Source organism: Pimephales promelas, chromosome 3 (genome assembly GCF_988280905.1).
Source record: "Pimephales promelas chromosome 3, fPimPro1.hap1.1, whole genome shotgun sequence".
NCBI lineage: Eukaryota > Metazoa > Chordata > Actinopteri > Cypriniformes > Leuciscidae > Pimephales > Pimephales promelas.
The window spans coordinates 21,937,070-21,952,192 of NC_142771.1; the positions used below are offsets into that span (position 1 = coordinate 21,937,070).

Genomic DNA, 15,123 nt, shown 5'->3' on the forward strand with positions numbered 1-15,123 from the left:
CACAGTTCCACGTGGAGACTGAAAAAATCCTTTAAGTCATTCCGAACAGGTATCGTTATGGCAGCTCGGGTGGAACCTTTATTTTATTGTCTATGGGTGGAGCGGGCCCTGGACATCCGTGTTGATTCTGTGGGGATAAAGTTTGTGTCGTCTTGTTATTCAACGTCGATTAGCTCCAGCTGACAGCTGCTAAAACAACATTCTCTCTCTTTCGCTCGCGGCGCACGGAACCAAAGAGATTCGCGAACCCCCTAGCGTTCTGGCGGCAAAATGCACCGCGATGCACCACAACCTCACGCAGAAGTATAAAACGGCCACGACGCCGTAGCAGTGACGACGTAGCTACGCCGTGGAGTTGACGCAGAAGCATAATGAGGCCTAGTTTGCTATGAGCGAGAGATGGAGAGGAGGAGCGCTAGAGTAAAACCCTGCCCTCTGTTCAATATTCCGTTTCACTTGGAAATACGTCACAGCACTGGAGAAAAATCGTTTGCAACTTCTGGTTCACGGGGACTTTAAATCTTTTGAATTGAATCACTGAAGCGGTTCACCAAAAGATCTGTTCACTGATTCAGTCAGTGTTCTATATGCCAGTAGGTGGCGTTATGACTCGTTATGGCTCGTTTCAACTGAGGGGCACGGTACGGTACAGTACAGTACGCGTCGGGTACACCAATCAGGCTTGCGTTTCCACCGCCAACAGTACCCTTGAGGTGCGCGTCAAGGCCAATTTATACTTCTGCGTTGAGGGTACGCCGTAGTGTACGGCGTTGGCTTCGCACGTAGGCGACGCCGTCGTGAGCATTTATACTTCTGCGTTCAGGTATTGGTTGCTCTGCAGTACTGCTCCGAAACGCTAGTTGGCGGCGGAGGGTTTTAATGTTCCACTGTGTTTAGATTCCTCGCAGCTAGGTTACTACAAGCAATATCGACTGAAAGAGAGTGGATCATGTTGGAGTTGGAGCTTATTGGGGTGGGAAAACAGTTCATTTTAGTGAAATTACTAAAACTGAAAGGCAGAAATGACAGAAGACGTCGGAGGAGATGGTACGTGTGGAAATGCGTGAGAAGGTACGTGCGGAAATGCGTAGGAGGAAATACGACGCTACCAAGCCGACCAATCACCGATCTTGCGGTCCGCGTCGTCGCGACGTGTAGTTACATTTTTGAAGAGGTGCGCGTCAGGCAACGCGGAAGGGTACGCGGTATGGGACGCGTCTGTGCGTATGCTACGCCGTACCTACTGCGCGCACCCAACGCAGAAGTATAAATTGGCCTTATTGATAGGCGTGGTATTATGGAAAGAAGCGATCGACGTCATTTTCGCGCGAAGAAAGCGACATAGTGAACAACAATGGATGACAGACAGCAGATCTTGTTCTTGCTTCTCGGCATGTTTGTCACTAGAAACAAGCGCTGGCATTAGGCGTTTCCAAGAAGCCAAAGCAAAGTCCGACTCAGGAGAATGATCCCGAGGACGCGAGTCCAGTGATTCTGTTAATGGAACAGCGCGTTCTTGAACGCGGCACTCTATGTTCATTTTAGGCAACAATAAAACGAAATAGGTTATAAAACAACACTCTGCTTCTTTTCGATTCATTTCAATACATTTTAAATATTCAAAAGCACACATGTGGTTCAGGCAACGCATATCCTATTGATTATACGAAATTGAGCAGGTGAACAAGCTGAACCAAATAGACATTCTCTGGCTGAACGCAAATACGTCCTTGTTGATACTTTGAAAGGAACTTTCTGTACGCACGTCACTCAGCCAGTTATGAGTTATGTCCTCATATTCTCTCCTTTTTACACCCGTCCCCCTCTTTTTTTTTTTTTTTTTTTTTTTTTACAGATCTGCGTGATTCACGTAGGTCACATTTTCAGGTCGGAAAATCCGGAATTCCGGATTAATCCGGAAAAATCACATCCCTGTATTATGGAAAGAAGCGATCGACGTCATTTTCGCGCGAAGAAAGCGACATAGTGAACAACAATGGATGACAGACAGCAGATCTTGTTCTTGCTTCTCGGCATGTTTGTCACTAGCAACAAGCGCTGGCATTAGGCGTTTCCAAGAAGCCAAAGCAAAGTCCGACTCAGGAGAATGATCCCGAGGACGCGAGTCCAGTGATTCTGTTAATGGAACAGCGGGTTCTTGAACGCGGCACTCTATGTTCATTTTAGGCAATAAAACGAAATAGGTTATAAAACAACACTCTGCTTCTTTTCGATTCATTTCAATACATTTTAAACATTCAAAAGCACACATGTGGTTCAGGCAACGCATATCCTATTGATTATATTCACTGCATGTAGCCTATGTAACGTTATTTATAAAAAAAAACTAAATATAAAACAACCCTGACTCTTTTCGTTTAAATTTAAAAATATTAAACATATTCCATGCAATATGTAATGCAATGTATTGCATATCGCATTGGTACAAATGTTGCAATAAACAACATCACAGATGATAAAATAAAAAAAAAGACAAAACTTTTTGTTGAATTTCAGTTTTATCAATAATAGCCATTATAGAAGTATAAGTACAAAAAGATATTCAGTAAAGCTTAAATAACATCAAGAAAAAATTCAGTCAGTCAAATATAGAAATTCAGCGCTCAAAGATATAAAACTTCACGTAGCCTTCTGCCAAAACTATTCGCCAGGGAACGAATTATATTCACGAGACCAAAGATCGTTATATTTATAACAAAACTAAATATAAAACCCTGCCTCTTTTCGTTTAAATTTAAAAATATTAAACATATGTAATGTAATGTATTGCATATCGCATTGGTACAAATGTTGCAAACATTACAGATGATCTTGTAATAAAATAAAAAAAAAGACAAAACTATCTCTTTTTGTTAAATTTCAGTTTTATCAATAATAGCCATTATAAAAGTATAAGTAAAATGTAAAATACAGTAAAGCTTAAATAATATCAAGAAACAATGAATTCAGTCAGTAAAATATAGGACAAATTCAGCGCTCAAAGATATGAAACTTCACGTAGCCTTCTGCAAAAAATATTGGCCAGGAAACGAATTATTCACGAGACCAAAGATCACATTCACAACTTTTGACAGTGGAAACGCAATTGCGTACCGAACCGAACTGTACCGTACCGTACCACTCAGGCCCCGTCCACACTAGTGCGTTTTCGTTTTAAAAACTGAGAATTAAAACGAAAACGATCTCCGTCCACACTAGCGTTTTACCTGCGTATTACAATTTATCTCCGTCCACACTAAAACGACTGAAAACGTGGATCACGTGACCATTCACCAACACTGGGCATGCGCGCGCCGGTGTAAACAGTGGTTGGCGAATCAGGGAAAGATACGTCATGACTGATGACACCCAATCATAGAGCCGAGCGTGAGCCTCTGCGTCATCGTTTGTTTTGTCTCGTCCACACTAAAACGCCCTCCGGAGATTCAAAACGCAAAACGCAGCTGCAGCGTTTCTAAACTTCTCCGTTTTAGGTCTTCGTTTTTCCCGTTTTAGTGTGGACGGGAGGTGCAAACGTAGCAAAAGGTCTCCGTTTTTAAACGAAAACGCAGTAGTGTGGACGGGGCCTCAGTGGAAACGAGCCATAAAACCCCTGCACCCCTGAAAACTCCTGCACCCCAGCTTTAGTCTAATTAATCAATCAATCGACAGACAAACAGACGGATTAGACAGATGATTTGAATACATTTAATATATGTAAGGGGAAAAAACTGAACGATTCAAATACTTTCTTTCATTTTTTTATAAATTAAATGGGGTGTTTTCTTTCAGTTGCCTACGTACAACCCAACAAATGCGTTTTAACTGCGGGGCGGGCTGTTAAAACGCATTTAAAGGGATAGTTCACTTTGAAATTAATTTTTGATATGTTTTAGCTCACCTTAAATGCATCCAAGATGTTAGGTGTCTTTGTTTCCACAGTATTTTCAATTTTGATATGTTTAGGTCAAACCGTTCATGTCTATCAGTCATACAATGGAGGTCTATGGGGTCCACCTCAAAGAGCATGCACAGAGAAGTCCAAATTAAACATGATTCACATTGATGGTCTGTTTCCCAACCCTGTTACTGGCGGCACACCAACACTGCGCGTATTCTTTGTCTCCCTTATCAAACACACCTGATTCAACTCATCAGTTCATATTTAGATGGGTTAATGAGCTGATGAGTTGAATCAGGTGTGTTTTAGGGAGACAAAGAATACACGCAGTGTTGGTGTGCCGCCAAGAACATGGTTGGGAAACACTGGAAGACACGAAACGAGTGGTTTGTGTGAGAAAACGAACTGTATTTATATCGTTTTTACCTCTTGAACCACAGCCACAAAGCGCCCACGCCCTGAGATAACTTGGACGTGGCTGTGATTACAAGAGGTAAAATCTATATAAATACTGTTCGTTTTTTCACACAAACCGCTTGCTTCATGTCTTAGGCCATCAATGTGTTTACATATACGAGTCATTGAATCATGTTTAATTTGGACTTCTCTGTGCTTGCTTTTTGAGGTGGCAAAGAGCAACGGTTTGACCTAAAAATATCAAAATTAAAACTACTGCGGAAACAAAAACACCTATATCTTGGATGCCCTTGAGGTAAGCTAAAACATACCAACAATTAATTTCAAAGTGAACTATCCCTTTAATGGGTTCGCATTTAATAGGACGAACCATGGTCTCAGCGAAATGGGTGCATCAAAATCTGTCTATGATCAAAATGAACGATTCACTCAATTAGAAGATTTGCTCAAAAACACGATTCCATGTCATGAAAGATATAGCGTTTTGTCAAAAATACACGTTTCCCATATTGTAGAATTCCAATGCTACATTCAATGGCATGCACACGTCATTAAAAAAATTACATGTAAGTTACACGTATTAAAAAATGCATTTATTTGGTAGAGGAGATGTAACTAGATTTAAGGGAAACTTTAAAGGTTGCAATAAATTTCTAGTGATAGTATTCCGACTCTCTCAAATGTGCATAAGCTGTTTTATAAAACTAATGGCTTCATGAACAATCAAACAAAGCAAGAACTGGTCAGACCTGATTGACATGAATTCTGCTTTACGAGTCCACCCCTGTCCCAACTCTGTTCCCTCTAAAGAAGGAATAACTCTGGCACAATTACCTCGTGTTTTGCTGTAGCTAGCTATATTTGCATGAAACGACTTTAAATGAATGTATGTATGTTTGTATGTGTGTGTGTGTGTGTGTGTGTGTATACAGGGGTAAAGTGGGCTGGCACCTCAGAAAAATCAATAGATGCTTGGTGATAGCGCGATGGTAGGCTATGAAAAAAATGTTATGTTGGAAAGCCTACACCGTCAAATTGCAGTCAGCCAGGTGCTCCTTCTGAAGGAGTCCTTCAGCGTCAAATCAAAGCGCAATCACCCCCTGGACCCGCTATCACAAACACGCTTCCCGACACTATGTTCTCATTAACGGTTCTCCTGTCTGATTTGAGTGCATCTACGATTCAACCACGCATGTTCTATATTCGCTGGACATTTGTTTTCCCTTTCCACTTTAGTCTTATAAACATAGGCTATCATTAAAGCAGGATTCTTTTTTAACATTATGTAGGCCTAACCATTGTATATTGACTTCAAATATTTATTCAAAATCGCCTTTTGCTTTAATGCTGCATGTATGAATGAATGCTTGACGCATTTCACACATCACATGGCATGATGCCGAAGAAAACGCCTGCCAATTACACCAACTGAGGTAAACGTAGCCTGCAAATTGACTTGTCTCAGAAAAATGATTCATGAAACACAATTATCAGTTGAGCCTATGTTTAATGTATTCACTGACAAAGACGAAAATGAAAAGATTATCACTCAAAGTTCAGATTTAGGAGGGGAAGAAATAGGTCAGGGTAAAGACACTGAGAGAAAAAGAAACATGGAGATGAGAGAGCAGGTATTGACAAACCAATCTGATGCCCACTGACATGGTTTTAAAGCCATTTCTTATTAATTTGTTGGCCTTCAAAAGTCATAAAATGCATATGTAGGTCTGAGAAATCCAAAAACAAGGTTGTGTGCCATGTGGTGTTCAGCAATTTTAACATATTATTGTCATTGTATTAGTGTAGATGTATCAAAATAAAACCATTAAAACAACAAGTAAATAAGTATTGTGATAGTTGGTGCCACAGTGACTTGTCCCAAAAAGTATTGCTATTAGGGTTGGGTATCATTTGAATTTGAACGATTCTGATTCCGATTCCTTGTTTCGATTCCGGTTCCTAACGATTCTCGATTCCGATTCTTTTAAGAGGCAGGGTCAAAAAAGTTTAGCTAACCTTGCTAACCAACGGCCTTTCTGAAGGAAATACTCCTTCTGTAAAAATACTCCTTTTGTCACTAATTTAGCATTTTGGCGAGATTTCGTTATTTTTTAGAAAAGTGAAGCCACACTTTGGATCGCCGACGTAAGGTACTCATGTTCGACTCGCGTGGTTATGCCAACACTTCCGGTAGACGCTTCTTTGTTGGTGTTGTTCGCGGTTTCTTCTTCCGCTCGGCGGACTGTGAATATCGAAACTAGGAATCGAAATTTTTACTTTTGAACGATTCCGGGAAAAACGAAAAGTTAGTCTCGGTCAATCGATACTCGATTCTCGATACCCAACCCTAATTGCTATACCACAATACTGTTGTCATACAGCGAGTCATTTCTTCCGTTGCACCAAAACACTTATTTACAAATATCTACAGTCATAAAATGAATAAATAAATATATTTGCATGATGCTCTTCAGTATCTTACAATTTATATTTGCCGAAACACATTTTTTTGGAATAGGTTTTATAAAACCTCAATCAGAATAAATTTGTGTTCGTTTTCAACATTTCATAAAATGTCAAAAGAATTTCCATTACTTCTCCCAATGATCCTTTGAAAAACTTGTCCCAAACCTCTAAAAATTGAAGCTGGTCACAGTATAACATGCATAAGCACACCAACATTCTCGTGTGAAATTGCGTTCCTTTATAATTGCAGCTTTTAATGAAAACATTTAAGAGCAAATTATCAAACTAAAGACTATGAATAAATAGGAATTTCAAAGACAAATTAATTCAGCACACATTGTGTTAAAAGGAAACCACACTTAAAAACCTGTGGTGTTTCACATTAAAGTCTTTCTGCTGTCACCTTCCAAAGTTCCTGCAGAGAAGCAGAAATATATTTAGACACTGTTAATCAGAACACAATTTACTACAAGCATGAACAGCACCCTCTAAAGGCACAAATGGTCAACCTACCACCATTGTTTTTATTGTGCTTTATAGATAAAATGATTGATTGATACTACTGTATACGATACATATTTAAAAACAAACAAACAATTGAATTATTTCTAATTATAAATACAGATAAGTGCTTCTCACCAGCTGGTCCACCCTTTCATATTGAAAGAACTGTGAAAAAGAGATCTTCACAGGCTCAACTGTGAAATTCATCTTTCCATCTGTCATCTGCTGTAACTGGTTTAGGCAGTGACGGAAGTGATCATAAGCTTCACAAGCCACGTCCATATGTCGAAGAGTGAAGTTCAATCTGAACACAGAAATACAGTTCAAAATACAGAAACCATTCAAAATGGAACAAGAGGTCTAGTTTTTTCTTGGTTAGCATGGCCCCGTTAGCCACTGCTGATAAATGCCATAAATACACCAATCTGGAGGCAAAATCATCTTTCTCCATTGGATGACCATGTAAACTGACTAAATAATAAATATCAAATATTTCATTAAAACAGAACAATTAGTATACTTTAGGAAAATCATCTGTTTATTTTATTATGTACTCATTATTTTATTTTAAAGTACCATACTTTAAGCTAAATGATTTACCTAATGTATAATAATAATAATAATGTACTGATTATTTTATTTAAATTTAATTTATTACTGCTGACAGTTACAATGATGAATGTGAATGGAAAAAATGTCTTGGCAACAGGCCATTCTAACCTCTTTTCTATGGAGATGTAGGATGTGCTGGGGTGCCGCATGTTGCTGGAAAGTCTATATAGTATTCTGAACAGAGCGTCTGTAAGATCATCATCATAGCACACTGAAGGAGAAGTACAAAACATTTTTAAAAATAACACATTTCCATCCATCCATCAGGCTTTTCATGCTCACTGAGAGCATCTTCAGTAATTCATTCAGTACGTTAATACTTTCTCCAGTTTGTAGTAAGCTAATGAATTCATTGTATAATTATGAAAAGCACTCCTTGCAAATGTACCATCTGCTGCGATCAAAACCGTGGTATTATCATGCAAGTCTGCTACTTCTGCGTCAGTCCAGCAGAACTCCAAATCAGCATCTGGGGAGAGTTGAAATATGAGGTGAAATGAGATGCCAACCACATGTTGACTTTCAGAAGTCCTATTTCACAAGTCAGCATCACTGGTATTAAGAGTGTGAGAAAGCCCTGTGAATTATACTGTGTCAACCGCCCATAGATAGCCTTATACTTCCCACTTAGAAATGGATTCTACAGAAAGTGAGGAGACTGCACAGCTCTAATAGATATGTCTGGTCAGGTTACAATTGCGTTCTGGCTCTGATCCACACCCATTAGCATCTCACACTAGCCTGGTAATACCAAACTCTGCTACTTCGCTTTGCTTCGTAGACAGAGTCATTGAAAAGTGTTTTCTTTCTCGCAGGGGTCGCTTTCTGAAGTATAAAATCATTGGTTACCCGTAAGCCAATCAACTTTCACGTACGTAGTCAGGCTAATCTCACACCTGATGTTCCTTGAATTCTTACCTTTGCAGAAATCATCTGCCATCCAGTCCAGCTGACGCACCTTTATTTTGCTCTCTGATGGATGTTTCGAAGGGAAATCAAGATGAAGGAAAGAAAAAGAGCAAATACAATTTTCTTCTTAAAAATTACACTTGAACTATTTATGGAAGCCACCTATACTAGGAGTGATGGTTTGAAAAAAATGGCAGACCAATTCGATTATATCAATGAGCTCATGTTTCATGTTTACACATATGATGATGTTGACATAAAGACATTAAAGGAGTTCACTTTAAAAAAAAAACAACTTTTGCTGATAATTTACTCACCCCCATGTCATTCAAGATGTCCATGTCTTTCTTTCTTCAGTCGAAAAGAAATGAAGGTTTTTGATGAAAACATTCAAGGATTTTCTCCATATAATGGACTTCAATGGGAACCAAACGCTTGAGGGTCCAAATGAGAGTTTCAGTGCAGCTTCAAAGGGCATTAAACGACTCCAGATGATGAATATGGGTCTTATCGAAGCGAAACTATCGGCCATTTAAAAATGTTCAAACTCGTTCATCAAAATAAACAAACATTTTTTCGAGTCATGACTTGAAGGGTCCTAGATAAGCCCCTTATTCATCGTCTGGTGTCGTTTAATGTCCTTTGAAGCTGCACTGAAACTCTCATTTGGACCTTGAACCGTTTGGTTCCCAATGAAGTCCATTATATGGAGAAAATCCTGGAATGTTTTTATCAAAAACCTTATTTTCTTTTCAACTGAAGACATCTTTGATGACATGGGGGTGAGTAAATTATCAGCAAAAGTTTTTTTGTTTTTTTTAAAAGTGAACTCCTTTAAGAATATTATGTGAATAAATTAGCTTTTTGACCGATCTGCATTTGCTGTGTGTGTTGCACAGTGTTGCTTGTGCTAAGAACTGGCATGGTTTGTTTACACAATTACAGAGGCAAAAAAAAACAAAAAAAACGAGGAGCACATGGCACAAGCACTCTGCCAGAGGAAGTACTCCTTCCTTGTGACACATCCACATGAAAAGCTGTCGTTAATGAGAGAACGCTGCTTGGAATCCTGATATGGTGTTAATATAATGCTTACCTTGGGGTTCAAAGTGCTGCTTGTTCAAAGTCACATTTCTCTGACACATGTTCAGGAGGTCTTCACCAACATCTACAAAACACAAAGAGGCTTTCATTTAGTGAGCTAACAACCTTCATCCATAATAACAAGCTATTTATCTTCTGAAGCCAATCACAAAGCTAAAATGTTTTGAAATGTACTGACTAATTCACACAGTGGCACAGTATGAAAGACTACTAAAAAGAAAGATGAGACTATTATACTAAATGAGACTGAAAAAGGAGAAAACGAATTAGTGTCTTATTATATAATGATAGTTACATTACACTGATATGCTAATGTACCATTGGTGTAAATTTAAAAAGAGACAAAATAAAAAGCTTTAATGAAGACCAAATAAAAGTCAACGTGTGGACATGAGTAAAAGAGTTATGTACATTTCATACATTTCTATTTAGTGGCCAACAGGGATGCACAATATGCAAGTTATATATCAGTCATCAGCCAATTTGAGAGATTTTTTTAAACCTTATCAGCCTATATTGTATTGTATTTTCTATTGTATCAACAATTGTGTTTTTTATTGTGCATGCTCATTTCCCATATTTTTACATGTAGATTACCTTTGCCATCACCAAAAAGCCACTTAAAGGTCATTAAAACAAAATTTGAATGATACACATCCTATATTAATATAAATATCAAAAAAACAAAACACTGGTGCATGTAATTATAAGCAAATCTCAAAATGAATATACATGTTTCCATATTGTACATTTATTATGTTAGAATGTACATTTAAGACTTTATTTTTCACTTTAAGAGTTTTATTGAGTTTTATTCTGAATGGATACCGTCCATTGTACATTATATACAGTACTCAATATATATAGATTATACTTCCAGAAGGGTAATGCACCATGTCACAAAGCTTGAATCATTTCAAATTGGTTTCTTGAACATGACAATGAGTTCACTGTACTAAAATGGCCCCCACAGTCACCAGATCTCAACCCAATAGAGCATCTTTGGGATGTGGTGGAACAGGAGCTTCGTGCCCTGGATGTGCATCCCACAAATCTCCATCAAATGCAAGATGCTATCCTATCAATATGGGCCAACATTTCTAAAGAATGCTTTCAGCACCTTGTTGAATCAATACCACATAGAATGAAGGCAGTTCTGAAGGCGAAAGGGGGCCAAACACAGTATTAGTATGGTGTTCCTAATAATCCTTTAGGTGTGTATATAAAATATATATAACAGCCTTTAGCAAGGGAATTATCAGCATGAACAGTGCCTGATCCATCATTCTCAACTTTTGCTCATTTTAAAAATGCACTTTTTTATTTAAACAACTAAATCAATTCAATTACATCACCACCTGTGCAGTACACCGTTTTAGCCAGCATTGCCATGACAATGCTGGTCAGTCCCGTTCCAGCTCCAAGCTCAAGGACAGTAGCGCCTTTGAACATGCTTGCTTGTGCCAGGATGAAATCAGCCAATAGGAAAGCACCACGCCAGATCTGCAATGAAAAACAACAACTTTGAATAGTGCAGTAGAGTAGACATATTATATAATTACCCATTCATCACTGTCCTCACCTGTTTCCCTACATCCTCCAGAGATGTCGCCATAGTATGCTCTGTTTAGAAAACATTTAAAGAGATGCAAAATGTCATACAATATGACAAAACAATCCATTAAATCACATTAATCTCTAACGCAACCCTCACCAATCTTAATGATGTCATGGGCACCATCCTCCTCCTCCTCAGAATCTTCATCCTGGTCGGTCAGCGTCACTGCAGATTGACTGAGGATAACGGGACATACTGCATCTCTGTTACAGGTGGGGTATCTGGGCCTTCTCACCACATCCAGGTCCCCATCTTCATCCCACTGAATGTTTGATGCATCAGAGTTCTCATGGACAGGTGAATCACAGCTTGAGTCCTTCCCATTGTAATCCCGCAGAATCCTAAACTTTGAAGTGAAGACTAGACATACAATTGCCAATCAATTTTTAGATAATACACAAAAGGTTTGAACACATAACTGGCTTAGAACAGTCTCAGCTACAGCTACAAAGATCTGTTACAGTGTGAAGTCAGTTACAGTGTGAAAAGCTAATGAACTCTGGCTGTGGCAGACAGAATGGCAGAAGCGTTTTTTGCACTGCGTAATAACCATGCATCCGTCATGGAGTCTGTCTGGTGGATTTGACTGGGCCATTGATCCAATACTAAGAAAAGAGTCTCTACATCATTTAGATGGATTTTTATCCATAGTAGTGAGAAAAAAAAGACAAAGGTATTATTAAACTGATTTGTATGCGTTACCAAAGAGGCTGTAAATCTTTCTAGATTCACAAATTAAAGACACATAGTTTTTTAAAATTGATTAGGGCCATTTACAAGGTTAGTCAAGATTTCTTGAAACCAAACTGACTGAATTATTAAAAAAACAAAAAAAAAAACATTGTTTTGGCCTTTAATGCTAACAACGTCAGCATTGTGTGACTACATGTAATGTCCCTCCGATATATAACGTTATCCTTGTTTTCGCATGGTCCGGTAGCTGTCTCTTTTTTTTTTTGTAGCGACTCCGAAGTCCGAACGAAGTCTTTTGCATTTTACAGCGGGTGAATCTGTTGTCACTAGCGATTGTCATTTGAACCTTTCTGGATCTGCCATCGAATTGATACATTTGATTAGATCAAGTGCTGTGAGAAAAGGCAATAAATCTCCACCTCCAACATCCTCGCACGCAATATAGCTTATACTAGCCGAGACTCCTTCTTTACGATCTCCCGCGGAAATCCACCAGTACCACTGGAATTAAAAACATTATTTTAAGCTTATTGCTTTGAATCGAGCTATGGCAAGCAGATAGTTTTGAACACTGGCTGGTTATGCATTTTCTCAAATATGTATCTTGTATAATTTTTAACTAAAAAAAAAGCTACGGACTGCAGCTTTAAGTAGATTACTTGTTGATCCCAAACTTTTGAATGGCATGTATGCAATGCATAATTATATTATTATTGATTTTATTATCTGCATTTAGCATTGTTTTCCCTGCTGTTCACAATTAGAACTAACCTGCAACAAATTTTAGAGTCTGAGAGTCAAACATTTAAAATGGAGCTTTCTGGCTGATGGATTTCTCACAGCATGCATCTTATTATTCTAGAGCAGAACCATAAGGCTCGGTTAAACAGTGTCGGCTCCAGTCTAGCGTTGTAAAAGTCATCTCATCTCTGCTGTACGAAATCAGGCTCTTTTTGCTTTTCTAAGAATAGTGATAGGTCGTATACAATATAATTTCGGGCTTCATTTGACCCTAGCTGCTTTGGTGAAGATCATGTTCACATTTGGAGTTTAAAGGCCAGAATAGGCCACCAAGTAATGCTGTTTATGCACAGTTTTTAAACCTCAAAATAAAAATAACAGAACCCTGCAGTGATAAATGTTAAGAGCTCTGGCATTATCAACCCCGAACACATTGGAAAAATACTTTGCGAAAACAATATTGCTGTGTTTATTCAGTTTGGCCACATAAGAAAATCCTAATTTATGCGTGTGTGTGATTAGAAGTCTGAATTGACTGCCTGCTGGTCATTCTTAAATTCATAGGCTAATAACTTTCTAAAGGTAAACCTGTGTGTATACAGGGAATGGTTAACAGTCAGTGCGTAAATACTTAAGGCACACATGGGAAACAAATAGACAGTGATCAAGGCTATTAACACAAAATATTACAATTGGTTAAGATAAACTCTCATGCATGTAATACAGAGCACTGAAATTATGTTATCTGTAATGGCAAAAATTAGTGCTAAGTGATGAAAGAAAACAAAAGAAAACATGGTGTAAAGGAAATAGGAATAGGCTCAGAATACTATAGCATACTAACATACACCTACACACACAGTGTTTAGTGTGTATACTGTGCACAGTATGCATGAAATACCAGGAAGACCCACCACAAACCTGCAATTCATTTTTAGTTTGTGACCCTGCAGTTGAAAAACACTATGCAACTACTATGTAACACTATGAAACAGTACATCTCATTGGTTGACTAGAATATTGTTCCAGGGTCAACAAGAATGTTCTACTTGGTAAAATCGCATTCACCTGTGCACAGTAGTATGCATATAAAATATAGCATACATGAAATAGCTGGGAAGACCCACCACATTATCCTTTAGAAATCATTTGCTATATTATGCTGATTTGGTCATTATAAGTCATAAAATATAGCTGTCTTTAAGTCTTTGGTTGAGGGTCCCTCAGACGAGGATGATCATATTTGGGAGATTGTGTAAAAAATGGACAATTCCCACAGTAGGTAATTAGTATACAATCAAAACATAGGCAATGTGATCCACAGATGTCTCCCAACTCTCCTTACCTGGTTGTCCTACGCCGTTGAGTCGCTTCATAAGATGGCAAGCGTTTGGCAACAGCAGGTGCACGTCAGACAGAACAGTGTCACTTCTAAATGTGACCTGGTCCATGACCGCCCCTGCATGGCACCCTATCAAGGTCGAACTCTCTGGGGAACAGGGCAATTTCAATCAAATACCTCATCATCCTTCTTGCATGCAGTCGGAGAGTTTATAAATCTGCAATTCTACACGAATGGAAAACTATTTTAAGACTATTTTCAGACAGTTCTACTCTAAAGGAGAACTTTTGATTTCACAGAGGTTTTGTTTAGGCTCGATTGAAAGCAATTATTCTTTTCTAAGTAGAAATATCTTAAAGTAGGCGTGACCATGAGTTCAAGAAATAAATCAACTTACTTTCTAACCGTTCCCTTAATTTTTTGGGGTTAACCAGGAAGTTAAACAGAGAGTAGTTAATATTTACCGATTAGTTGACGATGAGGAATTTACTAGTGCAGTCAAGTGCATTAGATTATACTAAAATATGAGCGTAATAATATGAAGATACCGTAGATAAAGGTTATATTGCAGTTTAGAGCTTACGACGAGAGGTTAGATTTGCATTAGTGTTACATTAAAAGCAGACCGTGTGTGTAAACAACCTTCTAAAAACAGTTCCACAGCAGAACGCACTTGACACTTATAATGACACGAATTTAATTCAATTACTGCATGACTTCATATGTCAATTTCATTTTTATTAATATTATTTTATTATTTGGCACATTTATAATATGAAATATTTGTATTATTGTCAACTCTTTTTTTTTACAATG

General features: G+C 38.2%; 1 protein-coding gene across 4 annotated transcripts; it reads right to left on the reverse strand.

Annotated features, from left to right (window-relative positions):
• Positions 1-5,805: 5,805 nt before the first annotated feature.
• Positions 5,806-14,936, reverse strand: mettl22 (methyltransferase 22, Kin17 lysine). 4 transcript variants are annotated; one of them, XM_089128487.1, is made up of 12 exons: positions 14,856-14,899; positions 14,705-14,745; positions 14,311-14,454; positions 11,628-11,891; positions 11,496-11,536; positions 11,272-11,416; positions 9,906-9,977; positions 8,819-8,872; positions 8,289-8,369; positions 8,009-8,111; positions 7,424-7,592; positions 5,806-7,199 (listed from the first exon to the last, which is right to left on the reverse strand). In XM_089128487.1, exons 3-12 carry the CDS (start codon positions 14,414-14,416, stop codon positions 7,167-7,169), a joined length of 1,068 nt encoding a protein of 355 aa, XP_088984613.1. In that variant the 5' UTR covers positions 14,417-14,454; positions 14,705-14,745; positions 14,856-14,899; the 3' UTR covers positions 5,806-7,166. The 4 variants fall into 4 exon arrangements, with proteins under 4 accessions (XP_088984613.1, XP_039543146.2, XP_039543144.2 ...); XM_039687212.2 differs by lacking the exon at positions 14,705-14,745 and having other exon boundaries at positions 14,772-14,936; XM_039687210.2 differs by having other exon boundaries at positions 14,311-14,532; positions 14,705-14,936.
• Between the last annotated feature and the right edge of the window lie 187 nt (positions 14,937-15,123).

Bases quoted from the DNA above. Each gene is read 5' to 3' on its own strand.
- mettl22 (XM_039687212.2), bottom strand. From the start codon at position 14,416: ATGGACCAGGTCACATTTAGAAGTGACACTGTTCTGTCTGACGTGCAC. The intron at 9,978-11,271 runs GTGGTGATGTAA...TGTGTTTTGTAG, and splicing joins TAAAACGGTGTACTGCACAG to ATGTTGGTGAAGACCTCCTG. The intron at 7,200-7,423 runs GTGAGAAGCACT...GCTTCTCTGCAG, and splicing joins ATGAAAGGGTGGACCAGCTG to GAACTTTGGAAGGTGACAGC.